The sequence below is a fragment of the Scatophagus argus genome, chromosome 2 (genome assembly GCF_020382885.2).
Source record: "Scatophagus argus isolate fScaArg1 chromosome 2, fScaArg1.pri, whole genome shotgun sequence".
Classification (NCBI taxonomy): Eukaryota; Metazoa; Chordata; class Actinopteri; family Scatophagidae; genus Scatophagus; species Scatophagus argus.
This window is the reverse complement of record NC_058494.1, coordinates 27,877,171-27,903,997: the sequence shown is the minus strand read 5'-3', so window position 1 is coordinate 27,903,997 and position 26,827 is coordinate 27,877,171. Positions and strand designations below refer to the sequence as shown.

General features: G+C 48.6%; 1 protein-coding gene across 1 annotated transcript; it reads right to left on the bottom strand.

The window, feature by feature from the left end:
* Positions 1–397: 397 nt before the first annotated feature.
* Positions 398–4,298, bottom strand: tomm20b (translocase of outer mitochondrial membrane 20b). Its single transcript, XM_046376552.1, has 5 exons — positions 3,714–4,298; positions 1,619–1,665; positions 1,360–1,441; positions 1,110–1,252; positions 398–948 (listed from the first exon to the last, which is right to left on the bottom strand). The coding sequence occupies exons 1-5, from the start codon at positions 3,835–3,837 to the stop codon at positions 904–906; spliced, it is 441 nt and encodes a 146-aa protein (XP_046232508.1). The 5' UTR covers positions 3,838–4,298; the 3' UTR covers positions 398–903.
* Between the last annotated feature and the right edge of the window lie 22,529 nt (positions 4,299–26,827).

Here is a 26,827-nt window from a genome sequence, read left to right as displayed (position 1 = left end):
AAATAAAAGCCAACAAACTGAAGAGATCAATCAAAGTGAGCGACTTCAGGTCGAGTTACAGTAAACACAAGTTTACTGCAGTAAAGCTGTTGTACCAGGCTGGCTGCCTTCTCCTGCTTCCTGTCCTCATGCTAAGCTAAGCTAACGTTTCCTGGTAGGACTGAGCAGCAACACAAAAAGTGGGAGGGAAAACAGACTGAGAAGTTTGGCTTCAGGTCTTTCTGCCAGGAAGCCCTTTGTAACACAAACGTCAGCTCTTCCTGTCCGGGTGCTTGTGAACCAGACGGACTGAAGGTCCTGTGCGAGACCCGCTCAGACCGGACCACCGGCTCAGTCTTCATGTGACCCGGCAGGAAGCCCTGAAGTCTGACTTTTTTAAATAAAGTTGAGACAACTCTGTGGTTTGTTCATGTTTTTATTTTTTTCCTAAAGAGGGCCTTCCTCTTTAAAAAGAACAAAACACTTCATCACTTTTTAAAAAGCGTTTGAGTCTGGAGCGAACAGAAAGACGACTGACGACAAAACAATAAATACTGAAGCATCCGAGCAGAGAAGAGACGCGTGATCGCCGTGAAGCTGCTCGCGTCACGTGTCGCTGCTCCACCCTGACGGAGGAGCCGATTACCGTCTTCAGTCCAGTTAATGACTACGTACCTAACGATGGCGGACTGGAGCCGCGCTTTGTGACTGAGATACTCATTCACACCCCACAAGGGGTCACATAAGTAAAAAAAAAAAAAAAAAAACAACAAACAAACAAACAAACACTACCGACGAGGATAAACCAGGAATAAAAAACTAATTCCCTTTAGGACGCCTTGATGGGAAGTGATGGACGTCGGCCGGAGCGGTGGAGGCCGCGGCGCTGGCAGGTCGTGATGGAAGAGGCGGCGGCGGGTGACCTCACTCGATGTCGTCCTCGCTCAGACTCTGTGCGCTCACGATACGCTGCGGGAGCACAAGACAAACGCTTCGGTTCAGTTTGAATCAAACAGCGAGAGAAAGACGTAACCAATCACAAGCAGATTCTGGATTCAGGCAGGCGTCTGGGATTGGTGGATCCAGCAGAGCCCTCAGCGAGCAGCAGCAGAAACCAATGAAGTGTTCACCTGGCTGATGGTGGGCAGTTTGGTGAGCAGCATCTGGAAGACGGGCGGCGGCAGAGTCTGCTGCAGCACCTGCAGCAGCTGCTGAGGCTGACCGCACACCGCGATGGCGTTGGTCAGGTGGTCCACGCCCTTCTCATAGTCTCCTGTGGGGCCGAGCACAGACACAAACACCACGTGAGTACATACGAGGACAGGACGTTCACCGCTAACTGGGAGTCGCGTTCGCGTGCGGCGCGTGCGGGGGCGTTACCCTGAGCCAGCAGCTCCTCCCCGAGCTGGATCTCCTCCAGGAAGAACTTCTGCACCGCCTCAGCGTCCTTCAGGTCCGGGAGCTGCAGGACAAACAACATTCAGCCGATCACACATCTGACACTCAAAGAGGTTTCATTTGTAAAGATAAAAGCCTAAAAATATTAATACCAGAAATATTATTACACATTCAAAGCAGACTGTCATCACGTGACACCAGCCAGGTTTTAAGCAGAAAATCCTCAGGTGAAGAGACTCACCTTGGCCAGGCCAGCTTTCTCTTTGGCTGCCTTCTGCTTTCTCCTCCCTGCAACACAAACACAAAAGAGTTCAAATATTCCTGTTTTACTACATAAAATCACCACCGACTCAGCAGCACACAACTGCTCCAACCACAGATTTTAGTTTTTGTTTTGCTTTACAGCAACTTCCACCAAACATTTTAATTTAAGTTACTTTATTAATCGCAAGCTGGGAAATGACTTCTCTGCATTTAACCCATCACTGACTGAAACACACACACATGCAACATGCAATAAGCCTGTGAATATTCCCATTCATCCAGGTCATGGTTATCTCAAGGAAATTCAATCGAATGCAACTGGACTTAGTTATTTGTCTTTGAAGACACACAATGGGGCACTAAACAAGCCTATGATACCACTGGCCATGTGAAGGCCTCCACAGAGGTTAAATACCTGGGTCTCCACACCAGCTAGTCCGGACTAGTCCCAGCCTAGTCAAGCGAGCATGAACTGATGAAGCCTCTTGGATGAGAGGTGAAACGTCTTCAAAGACAAATAACTAAGTCCAGTTGCATTCGATTGAATTTCCTTGAGATATGCAACATGCAGTGAAACACACACAGGAGCAGTGGGCAGCACAGTGAGCAGTGCCTTGCTCAAGGGTACATCAGCCAGCTAATGGGGGGTGGGGACATTATCACTCCACCACACTCAAATTTGTCCTGCCCGTCCGGTGGGGGAATCGAACCAGCGACTTTCCAATCACAAGCCGCTTCTCCAACCTCTCAACCACAGCTGCCCCAAACATGTGGGAGGCAGCAGATCAGCAGAGTAACCGCCAGCTGCTGAAGTTAGCTTTAGCTGCAGCTAAAGCTACTGTTAGCTGGACCGGCTTCCTGTCAGGGAACACAGCCGGACACCAGACTGGGACGGAGACACGGTCTCAGCTTCTGCATCACAATTAGATAATTCTGGTCATATCTTACAGACTGCACCTTTAAACTTTCAGGTAAAGTTGCGTGATTCAGTTGTGGTTAAGAAAAGAAGAGACTTATGAGACCATCCAACACCAGGATGGACTCTTCTTGTTCATGAGTCACCTGCTTTGACCGGACAGTGGAAATACTCCAGAAACCACAAGCCCTTCAGGACCTGGAGGCTCTGTTCAAAGCGACAGACGACAAAGACCGGCGTGTTTACGGTCCCTCATTAAAGCCTGAACTGTCACGGTTCCCTGAGTGACACCCTAATCTCTGATTGGCTGGACGCCTGGAGCGGCAATGCTGACTGTGCTGGTCAGGTGTGTGGTCTGCCAAAGTGCCCTTAAGCAAGGCTCACACTGTGACGGCATGTAACCGAGTTAGACACAGTGTTTGGAATACAAACAATACAACAGTAGCAAATCCACCCAGGATAAACACGATTTACAAAAAACAAAGTCCCACCAAACTCCAGTGAAAATTCTGCCAGTTTAACGCGACCTTGTCAGCGTGTACAAGGTGAACAGCAAGTATAACATGGCACGAAGTCGCCTAATGTGAGAATATTGATGAGTAGGTCTTCACTTTATCACTCAGTCTGACAATAAAACTCACGACAGACTGCAGCAGACAGTGTGGAGGCTAGAAAAGATGGCAAAGCCATTCATTTATTTCATAAACATTTATAACTCTTTCCTACAGGGCCGAAGGAAAATGACCAAATGCTACACCCAGCGCTCACCACACATTCCAAATCCCATTTAGACTTTTTATGTTTTAACATAAGGCGAGCGCTCAACTCTCCTCTGAAGCACAGCTCAGCCTCTTTTAGCTGGTGGGTCTTGGTTGGAGGAGCTGAAGCCGAATTAACCCGCGGACCCTGTGGACTCGTGTGAGGTCTTCATTACCACCAAGTCTGTTCATTAGTCATCTACTGACAGGACGCCAACATGTCTGACAAATGAACGGGGTTCGCCATGTGCGCTTCATCAAACAAGCCAAAACGGGTTGCACCGGGACAACGTAATGTGACAGCATTAACCATCAGGCTAAACCGAGCCGAGCCGCACCACACCGGGCCGCAGGATGATGAAGGTGAGGGAGAGGAGGAAGAAGAGGTCAACACTCACGTTCTCGCAGCCTGTTCTTGAAGTCGGGGTCGCTCCGTCTCTTCTTGTCGAAGTAGATGCAGTAAGCGACGAACAAAGCCCCGCAAACCCCCGCGGCTATCGCGCTCGTCCTGCCGTCCATCATGACTGCTGGACCCGCTCGGCAACAGGACGATTTCGGCTTAATTTATCGTGTTTCCTCCGGCGGGCGGTTTATGTCAGGAGGCTGGCGCAGCGGCTCAGAGCAGGAAGGACCCCGAAGGCCCCCGCCGTTTGACAGCTTGTAGCCGTCTGTCGACTGCCTGACTGAAATGTGAATTGGATTAAAAATATTTTCACTATTAAAGAAGCTGTGAAACAGCCAACATTATCACTTTATCACAGTATCAACCCAATCATGACACTTCAGTGAAAAGTTGATCCATTCACCCTGAAAATGACTGCAGTTCACATAATTTATAATTTAATAATTATTCGGACACACCGAGTCTCTTTGCACCAACATCACAGAAGCACACAGAAACCTGATCGTGTGTGATTAAAAACTATGTGAGAAAATGTTTGTCACTTGGCTGAACTGATTCTTTAAATAAATAAAATCCATTTAAAACAACAGTCATATATTTCATGCATTTTGGTACACATGCTGATCCGTCAGGGTCGAGGGGGGTCTGGAGCCTGTCCCGGACTGGACCCTGGACTGGTCTGCAGTTTGTTTCTGCAGCAGGTGATGGACACAGATTCAAGTCAAGGTGTTACATATGTTCCTGTGCCCTGTGGCATTATGGGTACAGCAGGCTGAGGACGCCTGCAGGGACTCCTGTCTGCCAGCAGGGGTAGCTGTTGGTCCATCACAGTGCACACACACACACACACACACACACACACACACACACACACACACACACACACACTGCAGAGTCTGCATCCTGTCAGGCTGCAATGTCTTGATATTTGGAGGCCTGATGGTGTGAAAGACTCAAACAGACAGTCAGCAGCTCGTGCAGCAGCATGAATGAACACACACACACACACACACACACACACACACACACACACATTCGCCTGGATGGTTTCATCCATACTGTCCCGTGGCATCATGGGAGAGCCCTCGCACTGCATCAGACTGAAGCCAGAAAACATCCTGCGCTCACAGAACCCGTCGACCCGGATTATCAGACCCGGTTTAAGAAGCTGTGATAATTATGTCATTTAAATCATCATTACAAGATAAGACCTCATTAATTTTCCCTTCGCATTAGTGGAACACGAGTTACACTTTTGCCTTCGGACACGTTTGTGGGTGCACAGGCAGAAAAACAGCACAAGGTGGTCCAGCAAAGCACAGCAGGACACAGATCTTATTCCACACTGGGAATATAATAAATATTCCTTTGTTTTCAGCAAACACTGTCAGTGTGCTCTGAAGGTATCTTTCAGCCTGTTCTGGTGTGTGTGTGTGTGTGTTTGCTTTGGCAGTGTCCTGCTCTCCACAGATGGCGGCTCTCTGTGTGAAGCCTCCACTGAGGACCGTTAGCATGGCTGAAGCTGCTGAGACAAAGAGTCCGAGCGCCACAGCGTCCACAGAACGGAGCTCGTCAACGAGAATACAAACACTGCCAGGCCACGCGTTAAGAGTGTGTGTGTGTGTGTGTGGGTGTGTGTCATCAGGCCTGCAGACTAACACACTGACATGTGAACTCAAGGTTAGAAAGTGTGATCAAACAAACAAGCAGTCTGAAGTAATGAGAATTTCCATTAAGTAAAACCAAACAGGGCCGCTTTGCACTGTGGGAAACGTAGGCCCCTCGCAAACAAACTGGGGTTGATCAGGAGGATGATGATGATGATGTCAGGGTGAGTGAGTATGGGTGGGCTCACACACTGCAGAGTGTGGGATCTTCGCACACACACACACACACACACACACACACAAATAGCCGTCTCAGCTTCAGTCTGCAGGATTGTGGGTGTTGGGGGGTCCTGGTCTCTCAGTCTGGGTGTGAAAAGCAGAGAGGGATCAAAGAGTCTCAGGGGGATTTTAAAGTGAAGGATTGTTGTTAACAGGAAGTGATGGAGCTCCTCTAAACAAGCTGTTGTTTGGATTTGCCATGTTGGTGTAATCCTCTGTGTGTGTGCGTGTTTGCATGTGTGTGTGTGTGTAGAGGCTACATGCTATCTCACCATCTTCTATTCAGGTTCAAAACCAGATCACACACTCATTGTAATCTGTGTTGTCTGGAGTCATTTCATATTGTTTGACAACTTGTGTAACTTCTAAAATTTGTGAGGCAGCGGATTGACAGCTACTGTTCACGGCGCTGTTAGCTGTGGGCTCTGTTAGCTGTAGGCTGTGTTAGCTGTGGGCTGTGTTAGCTGTAGGCTGTGTTAGCTGTAGGCTGCGTTAGCTGTGGGCTGCGTTAGCTGTGGGCTCTGTTAGCTGTGGGCTGTGTTAGCTGTGAGCTGTGTTAGCTGTGGGCTCTGTTAGCTGTAGGCTCTGTTAGCTGTAGGCTGTGTTAGCTGTGGGCTGTGTTAGCTGTAGGCTGTGTTAGCTGTGGGCTCTGTTAGCTGTGGGCTCTGTTAGCTGTAGGCTGTGTTAGCTGTGGGCTCTGTTAGCTGTGGGCTCTGTTAGCTGTAGGCTGTGTTAGCTGTGGGCTCTGTTAGCTGTAGGCTGTGTTAGCTGTAGGCTCTGTTAGCTGTAGGCTGTGTTAGCTGTAGGCTGTGTTAGCTGTGGGCTCTGTTAGCTGTAGGCTCTGTTAGCTGTGGGCTCTGTTAGCTGTAGGCTGTGTTAGCTGTAGGCTCTGTTAGTTACCGTGAGCTCATGTGTCTAACGATGGTTCAGCCTTCATCCACATCAACGAGTCTGCGATGGGACGACAAATTCTTCTTCCCAGCCACAGTGTGTGTGTGTGAGTGTGTGTGTGTGTGTGTGTCTAAACCACACACTGCTGCTGAGGAATGCAGAGTTTGACCTCGTAACCTCCCACCCAGATTTAGCCAGAGAAAAGACTTTGTGTGTGTGAGTGTGTGTGTGTGTGAGACAGCAGAATATACAGTGGTCCCTGCGGTTTCCCTGCAGGTTGACTTTTGACCTTTTTAGCCGTTAACGTAAAAAAGAGATTCATGTAGTCCAGTTCTCACAACGTCACCGTCTGACTCTGGTCCTCCTCCCTACCCACAGTCCTCTGGGACAAAACAGACCTTTTCTCTGCCCACGCTGACCTTTCTGGCTAATGAGAACCTGCTAGTGCAGCATGTTAGCATCCCTGTGACCTCTGACCTGTGCGCAGCACATGGCAGTGATTAGAGGAGCTCAGTCAGGAGGTCAGTTCTTTGTACCAGTTAAAACCAGTTCAGTCAGGAGGTCAGTCGCTGCTTCATTCTGCGTGAACAAATAATATTTTCATGGTCGTGTGCACAATAAACTGAGTCGATTAGGCCGCAGTCACCTGATGATGATGGGCTCAAACCGGACTCTGGATATGATGAAGTGCAGGTGAACGGAGTGGAGGAAAGAACAGATTCTACGTTTTTTCATGCGTTTCATGCTAACGTGCTAAACTTCAGCACGTTAGCATGCATGTTTGTAACGTCGTATTTTTCAGGTTCTTGTTTCTTTACTCTGCGCTGTACCAAAAATCTTATCTGTCAGTGCATGTACCACTTATAATTTTACATTGTACATGCTAGCATACTGCAGATGTGACAACATGCTAATTTTAGCACAGGTGCACACAAGAGTTCAGCTGTAAGTACAACCGAGGCTGACAAAGTCGGGTCCAGACTGTTCAACTGAGCTGAGCCTGAGAGGGAAGCAGCCTGTAGGCATGAGAACTGAAGCCAGTGAAGAAGAGACAAAAACTGCAGCTCAAACGGCCAACTGTCACTGGCTCCAAAAGCAAAGCAATCATCCATAGACCCCCATGTTAAAATGTCTGCAGTTAGTCAGTCAGGCTCTGTTGAGTAACATGTTCTTCCAAGCCTGAGCAAGATTACACTGGATTACAGATTTCCAGTACAAAGTATTCCACCCCGAATGACCTCACTGTGACACACACACACACACACACACACACACACACACTCTTTAACTGAATGGATCTGAATTCAGAAATCAAAGACATTCATTTTGTTTTTCTGTTTTATTCCATGAATGTTTCTTAGTCAGCTGATCCCTCACTGGGTTCCCACCTGTTCAGTGAAGGATGAGACTGAGCTCAAAGCTTCACTGGTTCTGCTCTGAGCACAGCTTGAACGTGAGAACGTCTCATTTCTTCTGTTTGTCTGGCCCGACCGAACCAAGGTCCAGGTCCAGTGAGAAACGAGTCCCACTGTGGCCCCTCCATCTCCGGGGGAAGATGTCCTCTGGCCAGTGACGGCTGGTTCTGGACACCAAGCTCACATGCTGATCAGGATGTTCAAAACCTTCGTATGAAACCAGAAGCACACGGTGCCAAACTGTTTCCGTCAATAATATCAGAAGATGATAAGCAGCGAGATCACTGAAGCGAGATCACTTTGCTAGCTCATCGCTGACGCTGACGCTGACGCTGACACGGGTTACCACGGTTACACATCTCAAGCCATCAGCGAGGCTATCAGGCGGCGAGGTGAGACACGCTGAGTGGCGACCGGGCGACTGTCAGGAGTCGTTCAGCTCAACGGCTGAATGAGTGTCAGAAGAGAAGCCGGAGGAGCGTAAGCACCTTAACGTGTTTGTTTGCCAGCCGTCTGTCAGGGGGTTCCTGTCCTTAAAGGTCACGGCGAGGGAAGGCTCTTAGCGAGAGTACAGAACCTCCTGCCCGTCCGCACACAACCAGGTGAAGGAGCTCAGGTAATCTGATGGCACCATCTGACTGCTAAACCCTGAGGCGCCGCACATCACGCCTCCACTGCTGGTTTCCGACGAAATGAGGACATTTGGCTGTGCAGTTGCTGCCGGACGTGGAAGCGTTTCATTCAGCCGTCCAGGGAGGAAACGCGGCCAGGAAAAACTGAAAGCATGAACTGTCGCCTCCTCATGACTGAGTCCACTTCCATTTCCTTCAAAGGTTTATTGTTTGGGTTTCCTGTCCCGCACGACCCGTTAACACGCCACAAATCAACCTTTTTTTGGCCTTGGATGACTTATTTGGCCCGAGTGACTCAGGGAAAGCTTAAAGTATTCCTCAAATCCTTTCTTCTGTGCTGTGTGAGTCACACGCCTCTCACGACAGCCTGACACAGTGACCTCTGACCCCCTGAGATCCACCAGACGGTACCTGCAGCCTCACAAATCAGCTTTACTCCTCAGTCTGCCAACAGCAACTCCATAATCAACCCTGTGATCAGCAGACCCGATCGGCTCTCCTGCCAGTCAGGGAACCAAACCGAGCCAACATTCGTCACCAGCCATCTTTACATGTGTCAGAGTAAATAGTTACCTTGTGAAGGCGTACTGGTGCAATCAGGAGGTTTCAGTGTGTGATTCTGTGTGCTTTGTTCAGACTTGGATCGTGTCGTACGTACTTTTTGATGTTTTGCTGCTTGTGTTTGCTGTTCTCCCTCTTCGTCTTGCCTGAAACTTTTGTCTGCTCTCTGATTTACGTAAGGCTCGTTGTCTCGTGTGATGCCGGCTGTGATTGGACGTAAGCAGTGGCTGGACGTGTACTGCGGCTTTTCAGATTTTGATGTTTCTCATTGAGGCCCAGCCCAACCGTCCCTCGGCGCACCGGCTTTGCCTTTTTTGGCAGGTCGCCATTTAAAATGAGAATTTGTTCTTAATGACTTGACTGGTTAAATAAAGGTCAAAGAAAAGTGTAACAAGCTCATTTCTCCATCTATCACATGCCCTCTAAAACCGCTGGCCTCTTGGTCTCGGCAGGACCCTGGAGCAGACGAGATGGGTCCTACCCGATCAGGCAGGGTGAACACATGATGTGAAAGCTTGTGGACTGAGGAGTTTTGTGTTTTTTCTTTGTGCTGATGCAGATTTTTTTTATGCTGCTGAGGGGAACAGACGCCAGCTTCCAGAGGACGAGGAGTCCGGGATACGAGCCAGCAGCGATGGCTAACAGAGAAGCAGCCATTTGTTTCTCATTTTGGCCTCATGGAGAAGCTTCAATGACCGCGACTCTCTTCTCCGATTACACAGCTCCGTCCTGTTTTTGTTACGGGCCAGATAGACGAATGCTTTGAGCTCTCACACACACAAAACTCAAAGCCCAGGAGGAGTTAACTGTTCCTCAAGAGGGCGAGAGGAGGAGGGACGGGGGGCACTCAGATCTGGATGATTAGGGAGGTCTGTCAGATTGACTGAAAGCTTACGGTCTACAGCTGAAACCTTTCCAGCCCGACTCAGATGTGCCAAGTGTAATTCTTGGACTCTGTTTGGTCTGAGGAGATTTATTAAAGACAAAAGGGACAAAAGAGGAATCTGACTGTTAGCTCTGGTTGCTGGCAGGCAGGATGTGAGATTTTTCCTTCATTGCTGGGACGCCCTCCAAACTCCAGTCTTTGGCGAAGGCTGAGACTCATCTAAAAGTGAACGTATGCTGATCCCAGGCAGGCTAACGAGTCTTCACTTTCACTTTCACTCAGAAAGTTTTCTGACTTGTGACGTTCATCCAGGTAGAGAAATAAGACAAAAATGTCCTGCTGTGGTGGAAGCCACAGAGACGGGGGTCAGTCTTATCAGGGTCATGTATGGAACTACATATGAACTGTCCAAACTGTGAGGAAACCCATGAGACGGCATGAATACAGGATGGACCTGAATGATGGCTCTTCTCCAACACATAATGGAAAAAGATCTTTTGAAGACAGGAAACATATCAGGCTTTTTGGCAAAATTTCCCCTTTTAAAGTTGACTTGGGGTTGTGTTCTGCCAAAGCTCAGTTAAAGCTACACCTGGATGAGATCAGCAGGACTTGGGATCAGCCAGTCAAGGCCTTGAAATGAAACGCCTGCATCAGCTGAAATGAACAGTAAGACGATGCTTTAATTACGCAAACGAGACGCAAACCGTCGAATGTGTCTGGCTGCCTGATGCTGTACATACCTGAGAGGCACATCAGAAATAGAAAACTGATTGGATTACCTGGTCAAGTGACCAGTGGGTGCATGTTTATGTCTTTTATCCCCGTCTTCTTTTTCTCTCCTTTTCAACCTGTTGCACTTTAAGGTCTTCTCACTTGGAGACAACGCTCCAGTCCACATCCTCCGGCGCTCGTTACGAAACACTGAAACCTCTCATTTATTCATCAGGGCTGACGAACCACCAACTGCGCCGCACATCTGACTTCAATCCGCCGCGTCTTATCGAAGAATCCAGCGCTGGGTTCAAAGTGGTGTCTTCCAAGGGAACAAACCCACACCATCCGCTGGTGTCCCAGAGCAACAGGAGGTTTAAATGTAAACCACAGGCCTCCCTGCTGCAGGAGGACAGAGTCATGTGTCCTTGTCCTCGGCTATTTTTAACCTACACTCTCACATTATTATGGATCCTCCAGGTGCGGCGCCCCCTTTCACTCTCATCCACCCACCAACAGAGAGAGAGAGAATGAAATTACAGCAGCAGTGATTGCATTAAAGGCTCCCCTGGTCGATCCTGGAGGACACAGTAAGTGAGGGATGTCAGCATGAGCAAAGAGACATGACACCAAAACGAGAGCATAAGTGCGTGGTTAGATGAGAAAAGAAGTGGTTTGGAAATCGAAACTGTTTAAAATAGTTTCAAACAGCCTGCTGGAGAGGGAGGAGATGTTCTAATGTTTCCAGACTGTCTCTCCTGGAACGTTCACAGCACTGACCTCAGTTATTTACATGAAAGTGACAGCAATCATAATGAAAAAGGAAAAGGCAGAGCTGAGAGAGAGAAGTTTTACAAAGCTGAACCAATCGCAAATCACAGCGTGAAGTTGGGCTGAGCGTTTGTCAGGTCAGGAGGTTACGCAAACGTCAAGGTTTTGCTGATCTGTTGCCACCTTCATCTGTCCGTCCACTGTAGCTTGTTCAACATGCTAATAAAGCACCTTCTCAGCCGGTACATAACACAGCTGACCCGCTCATCTGTCTGGCTGAAGACGCCCCACACACCTCCAGCTGCAGCTCTGCACCAATCACAGCACGCGTGTCTTTTCCATGACGACGGGTTACCGAGCAGAATCTGCTCACCCGCTGCCTCCAGACACAGAAAACCCCACAGAGCTGCTGTCTGCTGGGAGGACACACACACACACACACACACACACACACACATGGATGACGTCTGCAGCCTGTTTACCTGCTGCACACAGAGAAAAACACCAGAAAGAGTGTGTTTAACAGTACGCTGACATCACTCACTGGGGGGTTATCGATCACACCCTTCCAGCTGCTGCTGTAAGACCAAAACAAGAATATAAACTTGTTTGCTCACGAAGCTTCACGGGAGGCTGCAATAAGCTCATATATTTCACCTCTTATAAACACTGACTCCATCATGTGAGCTTCACCTCCTGCTGTCGGTCAGACGAGTTCACGGGCTGCTTTACTCAGTGTCCCTGCTGACCCCAGCAGCCCCTCAGCCGAGCAGCGCAGGCTCTGCACCAGCAGCACCAACACGACCCCACGGCCAACATTCAGTCAATCAGACATGTTTATGCAAACAGTCCGCCACTGAATAATGCCTCTCAGGTGTGCAGTTTGTCTCACGGAGAGACGTCAGCATGTTGACTCGAGGGCGCGGCTCAGTGACAGAACAATAAGAGCTTGTTTTCAAGGGGTCTGGGGGTCATGTCGATGGGTAAAATCATCGAGCCATTATGAAACACGAGGACTTTGAATCGGTTTTGTTCTGTCGTTCTGTCGTCAATAACTGTAGACGAGGGGAACAGAGCAGCGTGAATGCCCTGGCGTGTGTCATGAATTCTGTGTTCCAAGATGGCGGCCCATTCATTTGAATGGAGGTTGTACACTGGGTATGTACACCACATTCAGTGAAGCCACATGTTTGCATAAAAAGACCCTACAATATTAAAATCTGGCAATAGGAAGGAAAATGGCCGCCGTGTGAATATGGTCCATTCTCTTGAGATATGAGGTCATGACTTCATTTGTTGACAGTCATTTGTTTTTTGTTTTTATCTGGAGCATTAGTTTGCTAATGATCTCTTGGCTTTGGAAATAACATTCGATTACCCACTGTGGTTTACTACCATTAATACCAAATAAAAATGGCTGAGGCGTCTCCAAATCCTCCCAGTGTACAAAACAGAAGACAAAACATCCCTGATACAAGCGCTGCCATTTTGTTCTGGTGATGTCATTTGGAGCCAGAGTCTGTGCAGCAGTGAAGCTTCTGTATCGAGTTCTTGTCCACACACCCATCTGAGCCAATCAGGAGCAGCACTGAGCTGTCTGTCATAACATTTCAGCCCCTTTTTATAGCATCAAGTAACTAATTAAAACCAAACTGATCAGAAAAATGAACACTTGAACAAACATCAGTGTGATAAGAACTACCTAAAATGGCAGAAACCATCTTTGGGAAAAATTCATTTGATGTGTTCTTTGAGCTTTTAGTTTGTCTCATGTCCCATCTGCTAACATTGAGGAGGAGGGGCTTATGAGCTGTACTGCAGCCAGCCACCAGGGGGCGATCCAGTGATCTAGCTCTATTTTTAGACAGCTCTCGTGTTGTCCATCTTTATATACAGTTAATTCTAACTATGCTAACAGCTTACATTACAGTTGTGCTCTTGCGCTTTTGAAATGATGATTAAAAAAGAACGTGGAAAAATCAGGAGTATTTCCCCCATCAGCATGTGGAGAAGCAAAGACTGCTAAGGTACAGTTCAGTCTCCTTTAGATTTACAGCATGTGTGGCTTGAGTTCCTCCTCTGGATCTGGATTTTTCAGCTCCCTCCTGTCTCTGGTAGTATTTTCTGGTGGAGCCTCCACCGTCCTCATGACTGACCGCTGGCAGGCAGCGCTCGCTGGAGGTCATGTGGACTGTCTGAACTGCACTTATCATCCATGTGGTAATACCGAGGAATGTTATTCCCCTGCTACGCACACATAAACACGCACAACCAAACCACACAAACGTACACACACATAAACAGAGTCTTCCAATCGGCACGGCGACCACACTCACTGGACTGCAGCGCCCACAGCCAGTCTGATTGGAGCATGAAAAACGGCTTATGATGCCTGAACACTGGCAGCAGAGCCCAGCTTTGAGTTGTTATGTTGTCTGTGCTGTGCTGTGAGTGTCATGTAATGATGAAAAGGAGGCAACATCCCAGTTAAAGAGAGTCAGATGGACTGAACTGGAACAAGCAAAATTAAGAGAAGCCACAGAGGAGGGAATAGAAGAATAAATGAAGTTAGAGTAGGAATCAAAGGGACCCTTTTGTTTCCTCCGTTCACTTTTGCAGAAACACAGTGAGGGTCTTACTTGTGTCCAGACTTCAGCCTCCTCGTCTCCCCATGAAGTGGTGTCATGCAACATTCTTCAATGCTTTATTGCCTAAAGGATGCTGAAGAAATGATTTTATTTGCAATCACACCACAGCTAAAGTCTTTGCGAAATAGAAGGTTATTGCAACGGCATACTGTCTCGCTGTCTGGACGCCACAGACGCTAACTCTGGGCTCACTGCTGTTGTATACCACATAACTTTGTTGATGTTAAATATCTCTGGAGCGCTGCATGTGAGATACTTGGTTTCTTTTGCCCAGAAGCTAACTGTCAGCCGTCCCACTGAGGGCCACATGCACTCACATCCCTTCCTAGTTCAGCCTTGAGCTGCGGCGTCTTTTTGGAGACCTTGTAAAATAAAACCACAATGGTAACCCGGACACCGAATGTCTTCTGCTAGTCTTTATCCATTTCCTGTGACCGTATTTGTTGTTAGCAGGGCTGTTAGCCATCCACTGGCAATCCCATGATGCCAGTTCTTATAGAAGTCGTCCTGTGGCACATAAACTCAAATCACGAAGCCATACAGTTTGGTTTGTTTGTATGACTCAGCGCTGAGTCATGCTCATGTTGAGTCAAGCTGGCAGAACGGATGCCACGACACCGAGAAACCACAAAGTCAAAGAAACCTCGTCAGCTATCGTCCAGCTTATCAGCTTTTATCGATGCACACCAGCATCTGCGAGGCCCTGCAGTGTTCATCGCCGGCTCCAACACGACTTCACCGTCACCAATCAAAGATAAAGAGTTTGTGTTTCTGACTGGACGAAGAAACTCATCAGAAACTCACTCAGGTTTGATAATCATGGTTTTAAATACAACATTTCACCTGTGAGGCTTTGTACAGAGATATTCAGATTTCCAATTAATTGTTAGACATTTTTGCAGCTACAGGGACGAGATCAAATATAAGCATATTGTTTGGAATATGGATATCAGAATGTAAATGTGGAAACAAAAAATGTATTGATTATAGTTTTTCAACGCCCTTACATACAAATCAACTTAAGGTGGCAGAATTCAGTTGCAACATAGCGAGCACATGAATGTTCAAAGCACCAGTGAAAACATACATTAAACGTGGGTGGTTCTGTGATTTATAAATGCTGCCATAATCACATAAATCACACAGTGAAACATTCCAGAGGCCACACTGAATGTGTATGTACATTACTGGTCAACACACGGCGGCGGCGTATCAAAGCTCGACATCCATTTGTCAGCGAGCGTAAATAAACACGAGCGCGAACAAACGGTTCCCAGATGTCTGCAGGGAGGCCGCCTGTGTGTCACGAAACACGAGGGACGAACACTCCGAGACTCTGACTTCATACTAACATGTTCTCTGCACTTCAAACTCATCATTTTAAGGGCCGCTTCACCAAAAACCTAAAAATAACCTCAGCGGTGTCCGTTTTACAGCTGAGGTTTACACTGCTTGTACTTCTGCCACCAAAACTGAATTTAACTGTGACTGCGATGCATCCTGAAATGATAACAGTCAAACAGCAACCTGTCCGGTTAGAACTTTCCTGTTGTTCGGCAGTACCTCCATCAGTTATCAATATGACCATTTTCTGATCCGCTTCCTCTACGCTCAAGATTGGGGAACAGTTTAAAACGTGACAAAGATCGAGCAACGCATGCTCATAATCCAGAATAAAACCTGTGGCTGAGCAAATCAGCTCGTCTCCTACAAAAAGCACAAAATTTATGTGAGTTGTTCAGTGAGGGTAAACTTTAGAAACTTGAAATAATTTGTCCTGTTTTGTAAGCGAAGTTATTAATTTGTTCAAAAAACAAACAAGTGTGTGTATCAGGCATCAGTGAAGAGATAAATTACATGCCTCGTTAACAGCGTGTCGAGTCCACGGACGAGTGCAAAGAATCCATCATGCTGGCACGGAAACTGTGCTAAAATATGAGCTAAGGCACAAAGAACAAGCTGCTGTCCGATTCAGCATGTGAAATAAACAGCTGATGTTGAAGACAAATGTCCCTGAAGCTTATATGCTGTTCTGTCCCAGCAGTAGAATTAATCACTAAATGAACTGGTTTGAAAGGGCCTGTGGCCCCTAACCGAGACTCCGACGTCTCCTCATCGTCAGTGTGGCCCAGCAGGACAGAGAAGTCTTTCCTCTTCCTTGAAGAAGAAAGCGAGTACATTGAAGCTTTTGCTTTGTCCTGCTCCAGCTGTGCTCTTTCTTCTATGTGCCTCATAAGAAGATTAATTTACAGAACTAAAAAGCTTTTGACTTTATTTCATCTTCTTTGCGCTGTCAGTCGCAACACATCAGCCACACTGAGGAAACGGATTCCTCTCCACATTTTCAGATGAGTTTTAATGTCAAAGTGTGATAAGAGAGACGACGGCTGTCCTCGAATCCCCCGACAAACTGTGTTGCTCCCCCAGCAGATGAAACTCCAAGCCTTTAAGCTGACACTCATTGTCCGGAAATGTAACGTAACACGACACCTGCAATTAGCTGGCTTGCTAACGACAAACACAGGATGTCATAACAGTCTGAGGTTCAGCTTTGGGAAACTGAATTTAACAAATTTAACTGGGGAAGGTGTGTCCTTCTTTAAAGTGGTGGGACATCTGAGTTACTGGCAGCCTCCCAGACGATACAGAACAGCACTACATGCTAACGCGTTGTTGGGATCAGATCACGGCGTTTCCACGTTATCGTTGAGGGCCTCCAAAGGGAGGTCGATGTCACAAAATGAGGGCAAACTTTGCTCACAAATCATAAAAAATAAAAGACATACAAACTGAAATGACAGGTGAAACCTAACTCTACCTATGTGGGGTCAGAGCACACGTGTACCACGCCCTGACAGGTAAACCAACCCCCACATGCAGCTACACACAGGACACATGAGACACGAGGGAGGAAGCACCTGATCCCCGACAGGTGTGACGAATCCCACGTCGGCCCTCCGCTCGCGGCTCCTCGGGTTTCCTCTGACATAACATGGACATGTGATCAGTACGTGAGCAGCTGCTGAGCCGCCTCCATTTTCCACTGTCAGCGTTTAGCCTGTGACGTGACGGAGGACTCGTCTCACGGCAGTCAGTCTTTTTACCAAAACAACCAGTGAAATTGACTTTCACTCATTGTCCGATCATTGTCATATCATTCTGCTAGCCACAGCCCACCTAGCTAATGGTCAATTACAGATTTGTACGATGGTTTAGCCAGCTGTCCCATTTATTATGCTTTTTGTAGTGGTGATTATGACATTATGGCAGCATAGCGGAGATAGCTAAATGGTCTATAACAACTCTTTGTTAAAATCTGTCAGTATAAAGATAACATTAGCATGTTAGCACAACCTCCTGCTCAGACTCACTGAAACACAGTAAAATGCTAACGTGCAGCATCACATGTTAGCATACAGATATTGCAAATCACTGTTTTGGCACGTACCACCAGCCACTGAGACACTGAATGAAAACCAAATTATTTTTCTTCACTTTTACATCCAAGTGTTCTGGTTGGAACCAAAACACCAAACTGCAAGTGGAGCAGAAACCACAGTCAACCTATTTATAGAAGTCTACAAATGGACTCCCACACAAACACAGAGCGCTTACAGTGGAAGTGGGAACACAGTGTTCGGTGGGAACAGTAAATGGTGGAGTGGTGTGTGTGTGTGTGTGTGTGTGTGTGTGTGTGTGTGTGTGTGGGATTGGATGGGCTCTCTTCCCTTCTGAGCACTGATAGCAAAACAGAAAGCCCACAGAGACTGAGCAGAAATTCAGTCAATGAGAAAACAAACATGCTGCTGCTCTGCTCAGAACTGATCCCAGAGCAGCACCAGTCGCGTCAGGCTGAAGTCACCAAGTCATTAAGTCATACGAACTGACAGGTAAATCTTTGATTTTTCATGAGCTCATCCTTCACCATCAGCGCTACACGAGTGCTAATCAACAAATGCTAGCAAGCTAACACACCTGTTTAGTTGGATTTACCTGTGCTAAATGCGTCTGTAGCCAGACAGACATCAGCTAAATGCCAGTGTTGCTGGTTGTTGGTTGAATTCATTTTGCAGGCATCATAAACCAATATATTGTACAGATTAAAAGGTAAAATGGTGTATGGATTATTTGCGTTAATATATACGTACCTGGCTCACACAGATTGATTATTGGCTGAACAGATTTCTCCAACAGCAGGTGCATTCATTTAGTGTGACAGCACCAAAGTGTCTGGAGTGGGTCAGGTGCAACACCTGTGTCTGTGGCAAATGAAACGAATGATTCAAACCCATTTAAAGTTAAAGGTATGATGTGACTAAACATACAGCGAAGCCCCCCCACGCGCGCACACACACACACACACACACACACACACACGCACACACACACGCACACGCACACCAGCATGCTGTCAAAGCTGTGAGCGCTGAGTTTGACACTGACACATAACGTCTGTGCTCATAACGCCATCGAGCGTCAAACTGAAGCATGAAGAGTTTTAAGGGAGACATTAACATGCTGCTGCTGCTCTCTGAGGACTTCAGAGACCACCGTCTCCTGTGGACCATCACTTATCGACTCGAGCTGCCACAAGCTGCCATTTCTGACTGCAGAGACGCTTTTTCATCATGTCGAGCCTCAGTGATGGCTGCCTGTCAGGATGTGACGTCTCAGCGGACTCGTCATGCGTGTCGCAGCATCTCTACTGAAGCGCTGACGGCTTGCTGTTAGGGTTCAGTCTGAGGAGATGTTCCTGTTTAGACTGGTAAACCTAGTAAACATGAGGAATCTTCTGGACATGCGTCAGTACTCCAAACTCTGATGCACGTCAACTGACACCTGTGGCCCACTCCAGCTGTGCTGCAGACAGAAGTACGGTGTCTGTGATGGGACAATCTGTGCTGTGGCTTATCTCAAACAGAAAATGACGGATTCGGGAGTTTTGTCATGAAGCAGCTGGACCACCAGCTGTGAGACTGAGGTGCACTGACGCTTTCAGCTATATGCTAACTGAACATGCTAACATGCTCACAGTGACAGTGCGTCTGTGTGTCAGTGTCTGCGTCAGTGTCAGTGTCTGCGTCAGTGTCAGTGTTTGTGTCTGCGTCTGCGTCTCTGTCAGCATCAGTGTCTGTGTCTGTGTCAGTGTCTGCGTTAGTGTCAGTGTCTGTGTCTGGGTCAGTGTCAGTGTCTGCGTCAGTGTTAGTGTCTGCGTTAGTGTCAGCGTCAGTGCCAGTGTCTGTGTCTGTGTCTGGGTCAGTGTCAGTGTCTGCGTCAGTGTCAGTGTTTGTGTCTGCGTCTGCGTCTCTGTCAGCATCAGTGTCTGTGTCTGTGTCAGTGTCTGCGTCAGTGTCAGTGTCAGTGTCAGTGTCTGCGTCTGTGTCTGGGTCAGTGTCAGTGTCTGCGTCAGTGTCAGTGTTTGTGTCTGCGTCTGCGTCTCTGTCAGCATCAGTGTCTGTGTCTGTGTCAGTGTCTGCGTCAGTGTCAGTGTCAGTGTCAGTGTCTGCGTCTCTGTCAGCATCAGTGTCTGTGTCTGTGTCTGTGTCAGTGTCTGCGTCAGTGTCAGTGTCAGTGTCAGTGTCTGCGTCAGTGTCAGCATCAGTGTCTGTGTCTGTGTCTGTCAGCGTCTGTGTCTGTGTCTGTGTCTGTGTCTGTGTCAGTGTCAGTGTCTGCGTCTGCGTCTCTGTCAGCATCAGTGTCTGTGTCAGTGTCAGTGTCAGTGTCTGCGTCAGTGTCTGCGTCAGTGTCAGCATCAGTGTCTGTGTCTGTGTCTGTCAGTGTCAGTGTCTGCGTTAGTGTCTGTGTCAGTGTCAGTGTTTGTGTCTGCGTCTGCGTCTGCGTCTGCGTCTCTGTCAGCATCAGTGTCTGTGTCAGTGTCTGTGTCTGTGTCTGTGTCTGTGTCAGTGTCAGTGTTTGTGTCTGCGTCTGTGTCTGTGTCTGTGTCTGTGTCAGAGTCTGTGTCTGTGTCAGTGTCTGTGTCAGTGTCTGTGTCAGTGTCTGCGTCAGTGTCAGCATCAGTGTCTGTGTCTGTGTCTGTGTCAGTGTCTGTGTCTGTGTCTGTGTCTGTGTCTGTGTCTGTGTCTGTGTCTGCGTCAGTGTCAGTGTCAGTGTCTGCGTCAGGGTCAGCATCAGTGTCTGTGTCTGTGTCTGTGTCTGTCAGTGTCTGCGTTAGTGTCTGTGTCAGTGTCAGTGTTTGTGTCTGCGTCTGTGTCTGTGTCAGTGTCTGCGTCTGCGTCTGCGTCTGCGTCTCTGTCAGCATCAGTGTCTGTGTCTGTGTCAGTGTCTGCGTCAGTGTCAGCATCAGTGTCAGTGTCTGTGTCAGTGTCAGTGTCTGCGTCAGTGTCAGCATCAGTGTCTGTGTCTGTGTCAGTGTCAGTGTCTGCGTCAGTGTCAGTGTCTGTGCTCCTGATGAAGGAGAATCCTCATTAGAAAGGTGACCTGAAGCTAACTTCTCAGACTTCCTGTCCCGGGTTCACACTGACATTTTAACTGATCCACACAGATGAAGTGACCTGAACACAAAGCACAGCTCAGGCTGACGGGAACACGTCTCACAGGTCAGAAACCAAAGATGAAAAGTCAGAGAAACGCCAAAGTTATTAAAGCTGAGGGGAATGTGATGTCTGCACACACACCTTCTTGGAAATTTAACACAAAATGGCGGCTGAGCAGACGGACGTTGCATTTCCTGGAGGATTAAAAAATGTTCAAAACTTCTCACTCACTAAAGCTGTGCCAGAGCTCGAATACGGACACGTCGCTGCTGGCTTCTCTGAGGAGCCCAACATCACAGATAACAATATGGAAATGATGAAATGTGACATCTGGCTCTGCCTTCAGCGTGGAAATAAAAGGAGTCCGTTTGACTTCACAGTTCAATACGACTTTTCACTTGACGTCACTGATTGCATTTGTTTGCCCTGAAATACAAAATACACATTAACTCTGTGTGTGTGTGAGTGTGAGTGTGTGTGTGTGTGTGAGTGAGTGAGTGAGTGAGTGTGTGTGTGTGTGTGTGTGTGTGTGTGTGAGTGTGTGTGTGTGTGTGTGTGTGTGTGTGTGTGTGAGTGTGTGAGTGTGAGTGTGTGTGTGAGTGAGTGTGTGTGTGTGTGTGTGTGTGTGTGTGTGTGTGTGTGTGTGAGTGTGTGAGTGTGAGTGTGTGTGTGAGTGAGTGTGTGTGTGTGTGTGAGTGAGTGAGTGTGTGTGTGTGTGTGTGTGTGTGTGAGTGTGTGTGTGTGTGAGTGTGTGTGTGAGTGTGTGTGTGTGTGAGTGTGTGTGTGAGTGTGTGTGTGTGTGAGGATGGAAGTCATGGTTCTTTTCCAACAGCATGGTGACTTCAGGCTCTTTGATGAAAATAAGAATCTTTAAATAGAAAATCTGCTCCAGTGTGATGGTGGAGGACGCGCTTTAGGAGACGAGGGGACGACAGACAAAGAGGGACCAGCGGCAGCACTGTGACGCGTCCCTGTGGATCATCTCATTTGTTTCACACACACACACACACACACACACCTGTGGCCTGCCTCAGAGGACACAGCTGGCTGTCTGCATGCTCATCCCCGCCCTCCACCACCCCAAATGCATCACGTGCCCCTCCTCTCTCCATCCACTGTCCTTCAACAGTCCTTTGCTGCTGGCTGGCCCCGGCAACTGTCGCCATGGTTACCAGCCAGAATCACACCCAATCGCGAGACAGATGAGATGCCCGAGGAGGAGGAGGAGGAGGAGGAAGCGGGGTGAGGAGGAGGGAGGCTGTCTGAGAGTCTCGGTGGCAACAAGGACGAACCGGCAGCGTCTTTGAGTCTGATGTGGACGCTCACCTGCTGACACGCTGACCTTTGACCTGTGCTGCCCCCAACCCCCCACAATCTGCTGGAAACTCACCCAAACACGCCTGCTTCTTACTGTCTGCTCACCTGTCGTCCAGGTGTGAAGCTGACTTGTGTTCTGATGGCGTTTGCAGCACTGAACTGTACACACAGCAGTCATGTCCGTGTGTCGTTTGTTTGTGTTGTCGGGTCCAAACCAACCGTGACACAACATGAGGACCTCAAAAAGGTTCAAACGTCTCCTTTCTCTCCGCTTTTTAAAATCAGATATTGATTATTATATTATTGAACTGTTCGTCTGGGTGCTGCACTGCAGTTTCGACTGCATTATTGTGTTTTAGCTCAGTGTTATCTGCTGCTTTATCGTGTTTCACTCTTCACTCAGTGCTTTTCCGTCTTATCTCATTATCATATTGCACATCTTTATGATAATGAGATGATAAAGTGTCTCAGTGTCTCAGGTGAACGTAATGTTTTCTTTCATGCAGGCTCACAGAATCAAACATTTACATTTAGAAATGATTTCGTGCGACCCGCCGCTGAGTGCTGATCTTATCAAGAGCTGATAAACAGAAACGGAGACGTCATCGACGTGTCCTGCACGTCTCCAACAGCTGAGCAAACGAGGATCTTGTCAACACAGCCAGTGAAATCAATGCCGTCCCCATGGCAACATCGACCTGCCGCCAGCTGACGGACGGCGAGCGGCTGTTTGTGACCGCAGGAGCGACATGTCCGACAGCAGACGGGTGGGGCCTCTTTGGGGCCATTTGACCAACGGGTTTTAGTGAAGAGAACATCCAAACTTCATTCAGCGGAAGGTTTGTGCTGTTGGATGGAGACTCAAACATCCCTGCCCCTCACATTAACCGCACCTTGTTGTTCGCTAGGAACTTGACAAGGACGGGAAATGAATAATCGGTTAGCTAGCTCGGCGTATAGCAGTCTGACAGGCGCTCTGCTGTGTTAGCCAGCTAGCATGCAGGAGTTTCAGCGAGCAAACACACAAACTGAACGTGGGAGGCTTCATGAAGGAGGATTTACTGCCTGGTCAGTCTGACTTAGCTTTAGCCGTAGCTAATAACCTGGCAACCGAGTCAGTGTGGCGTACAGAAGAAGTCAGGCCAGAAGAGGCCACCATCCAGGGCGGATGTTCAGGGTCCAGTCCAGACGGTGGCCTGAGACAGAATTATTGCTGGTAACTTGAGTGTTGAAAATGATTACGTGCTCCAAATGTTTTCACTTCTATTAAAGTGATAATAATTTATTTTACCGGGACTGATTAGCAGCTCAGGACTGAAGGAAACATCAGTCAGCTTCCTGTCGTCCCACAGAGACATTAAAGTGATGAGGAACAATCGGCGTTTGCAGAGTTTACACATGACTCAGAGTGTGTGATGGATTCCTCTAACATCAGTCCGTATGCTGGTCTGAGTTCAGTTCCCACAGTTCCCTCATTAGCTCTGCTGAGAAATGAGTTACAGTCCTGCAGGATAAAAAAAGGACATTTTTCTCTGCGCTCAGAGCGTCCAGTAACAACAGTATAATAACTGGAATAACAGGGATATTTATAGTCCCGCCGATGGAGCGCCGTTGGAAAAGATCCTGGCTCCTGAGAGCAGAGAAACGAATCTCCATCTGCCTCGTGTTTGTGTTTGTCAAAGAGACGGCGCCGTTATCTGGCCTGCTGACCTCTGACCCGGCCCGCGAGCCCGCCGCTCTTCGGTTTCTCTCCGCAAAACAAAAACAAAACGGGAACTGTGTCGTGTTTCTGAACGCCCCGCCGAGAGAAAACATCTCTCCGGCGGGCGGCGTGGACTCTGTCCAAACGCTCACTTGGCTCGGGCTCCAGATCTCCCATGAGTCCTGGAACAGTGGACGCGTCGGACTGAAGTCTCACGGATGAGCTGAACGCTTCTCCTTCCTCACAAAACAAGGCCAGGTTTAAAAACCGTATTTTATTAAACGTATTTCGTTCCGTGTGCTCTGCTGCGTTTCTGGGCCAGCGATGGAATGGAAGCACATACGTTTGTGCTGTACCTGAGGTACTTGTACTTCACTGGAGTATTTCTGCAGTTACATTGCAAGTTGGTGCATCAGCGTCAAACGAGCAGAACTTAAATGACCTTAACGACTGTGAGATTAAAAAAAACAGAAAAATCCAGTTCTCCCTCTGACCACACAGGAAGTGACACGTTGTCTCTGTGTCTCTCCCGGAGTCAAGGTGAACTGCAGCTCTGCTGGTCCAAACTGCTCCTGAGGCATCAATCACGGCGCTGATGGACTCCGCCCTCCGCCCGTCCAGACCTCCAACAGAAGGCCGCAGCAGCCGGGTCGTAAACCTGCCAGCGCCGAAGTGCTCCCACAGCGCCGACCGCTCGCGCTCATCGCTTAAGTCCCCCGCCGCTTAAACCCGACCAGCTTGGACCTCGAACACTGCGAAGTCACTTCCTGTCGTTCAGATTTATGAGCTCGTTTAAATTTGATGAACAGCAGGACGGCCAGAGGACGCCACTAAACCCCTCCATCCCTCCCCACCTCCTCCACCTCCACTTCCTCCTCCTCCTCCTCCACGTCCTCCACCTCCACTTCCTCCTCCTCCTCCTCCACAGCTCACAGCGCTCCACTGTAGCAGCCAAAGATCAGCTGTCACCATGACAACACGACCGCGTTTTCCAAACCGCCAGCAGCCCAGAAAGATTCTATCAATGTTTGAATGCTTTGACGCAGGGCCGGACTCAGCGGGTACGTGGCCCCGGGCTCCCTGAGGCACCCGAGCGACAGAAACGTTGCAGTTTTCTATAACCTTGTTGCCACTAATTAAAACACAAAGTTACATCAAATAAACCACATGAATCCGTCACACTTCCAGTCCTGATCTTTAAACCGTCTGTGGTGCAGCACACCAGATTCATCCTGCTGCCGTTCACCTTCACTGACCGCTCGTTCGTTAACAGTCTGAATGAAACATCTGTCACGTTTACTGCCGCACACGAGCTGCTGATCGATCGGTCGTAACGGCGACGACTCGGCTGCAGCTGCTGAGCCGCCTTTCACAAGTCGCTTTACTGGCTTCAGCGTCCCGGTTGTAAGTTTTGTCCTGGTTCATCATGTCTCCTGTCTCTGTGTCGAGAGACTCAGATCCCAGCCTGAAGCCTGACCCTGAACGCACCACATCAAGGTTTAAACAAACAAACCACTAACTTCACACGGTAAGCACACAGAGACTTTATATTCTTTGGGAATGTGACACACAAACCACCTGCTGAGTGCACACACACACACACACACAGCTCGGTGATACTAGCAGGTTGGTGTCATGGGTTCATCGAGGCGTCCAGCTGGACTTTCATGTCCGCTGTCACCCTACATCTGAACAAACACACACACACACACACACACACACACACACACACACACACAGGCCTTTGAAGGAAGGTCCTCACTTTGAAAACATGAGTGGGAAGAAAGGATGGAGGGAGGAGGAGGAGGAGGACAGAGGGAAAAGTGAGGGGAGGGAGGAATGAAAAGATGGCAGGAGGAGCGATGAAGACACGGAGGCCGGGAGGAAATGGACGACAGAGAGAGACAGGAAGGAAGGACATGATGGCTGAACAAAAGACGAAAGGACGGAGAAGAGAAGACGAATGATAAAAGGAGGGAGGTGGAGGTGAGGAAAGTGGGAGAGCTGGGAGAAGTGAGCCACACTGCAGTCTGGGACTGTCTGAGTCCCCCGTCTCTCCCCTGGCGTCCCCCTCTGAGGGACTAAAAGTCTGACAAGGACAAACACACCTCACAGGTGTCTCACTGAACAGCCTCTTCGTGACTCAGTAAAATGTTATTTGTTTCACTGATGAGAAAAGACCCGACTGTCCCCTCAGAGTGAAGTGTGTCCACCTGGAGGACACGTCCCCATGTGATGTGAGCGTCATCCACAGGCCGGCAGACATTTTCATTTTACTTCCTGCCTGCACATGGTTTCCTTTTCTGAATGAAGCTTTGAGTTTACAAACTGCACTGGTGTCACAGGAAGTCAGCGGGCGGCTCACGCGGATGACACTCCTCCGCCGCCGCCGCCGACCCACTCGTCCATCGACCGCTCGTCTTGTCTTCAGCTCAGATTCGAGCTCTTCTTAGAAGCTCTTTTAGAAACGTTTTGATGCCGACGTACCGAATCGGCCGATTGGACACAAACAGAAGTGAACGAGGCCGAGAGGTCTGACAGAACCGATTAGAGCGAGCTTCAGTCAGACAAACCTCAAAGGGATGGAAGTGGATGTGAAACGAGAAGACGGCGAGCGAAGCGTGTCGGCCTCAGACGTCGTGGAGGCGGTGAGGTTCTGCCAGGTGAGCCTGGAGCAGGACGCTGAGCTGCGTTTGCATCACACTTTCATCAGGCGTCTCCGATTCGAAACGCACTGCGAATGAAAAAACAGAGACGGCCTGACACACGTGAGACCGCGCTGCATCATGATGACATCACACGCTGGGCGGACCAATCAGCTCTCTGCTCTTTACTGTCACAACAACCACAACAACCACATCTGAAAGACAGCAAATCTTGTCCTGACTCAGACTCCTGAATTAGTTCCTGATGTCCAGTCAGGACACACACACACACACACACACACACACACACACACACACACACACACACACACACACACACACACTAATCATCAGCTAACAGCTTCATTCCTGCAGGACCAACAGGACTCCAGTTGTAGACCTGGACAGCAGCTCTTCTCAGGCACTGGAACACATTAAGGTCTTTGTTTTTGTTTTGTGGACTTCTCGAGTCAACGCCCTCAGGGTCACCTCCTCTCCGTCAGCGCCCACCGCCGTCTTTCCAGGAAGCAAACTCGAGAGAGTCGAC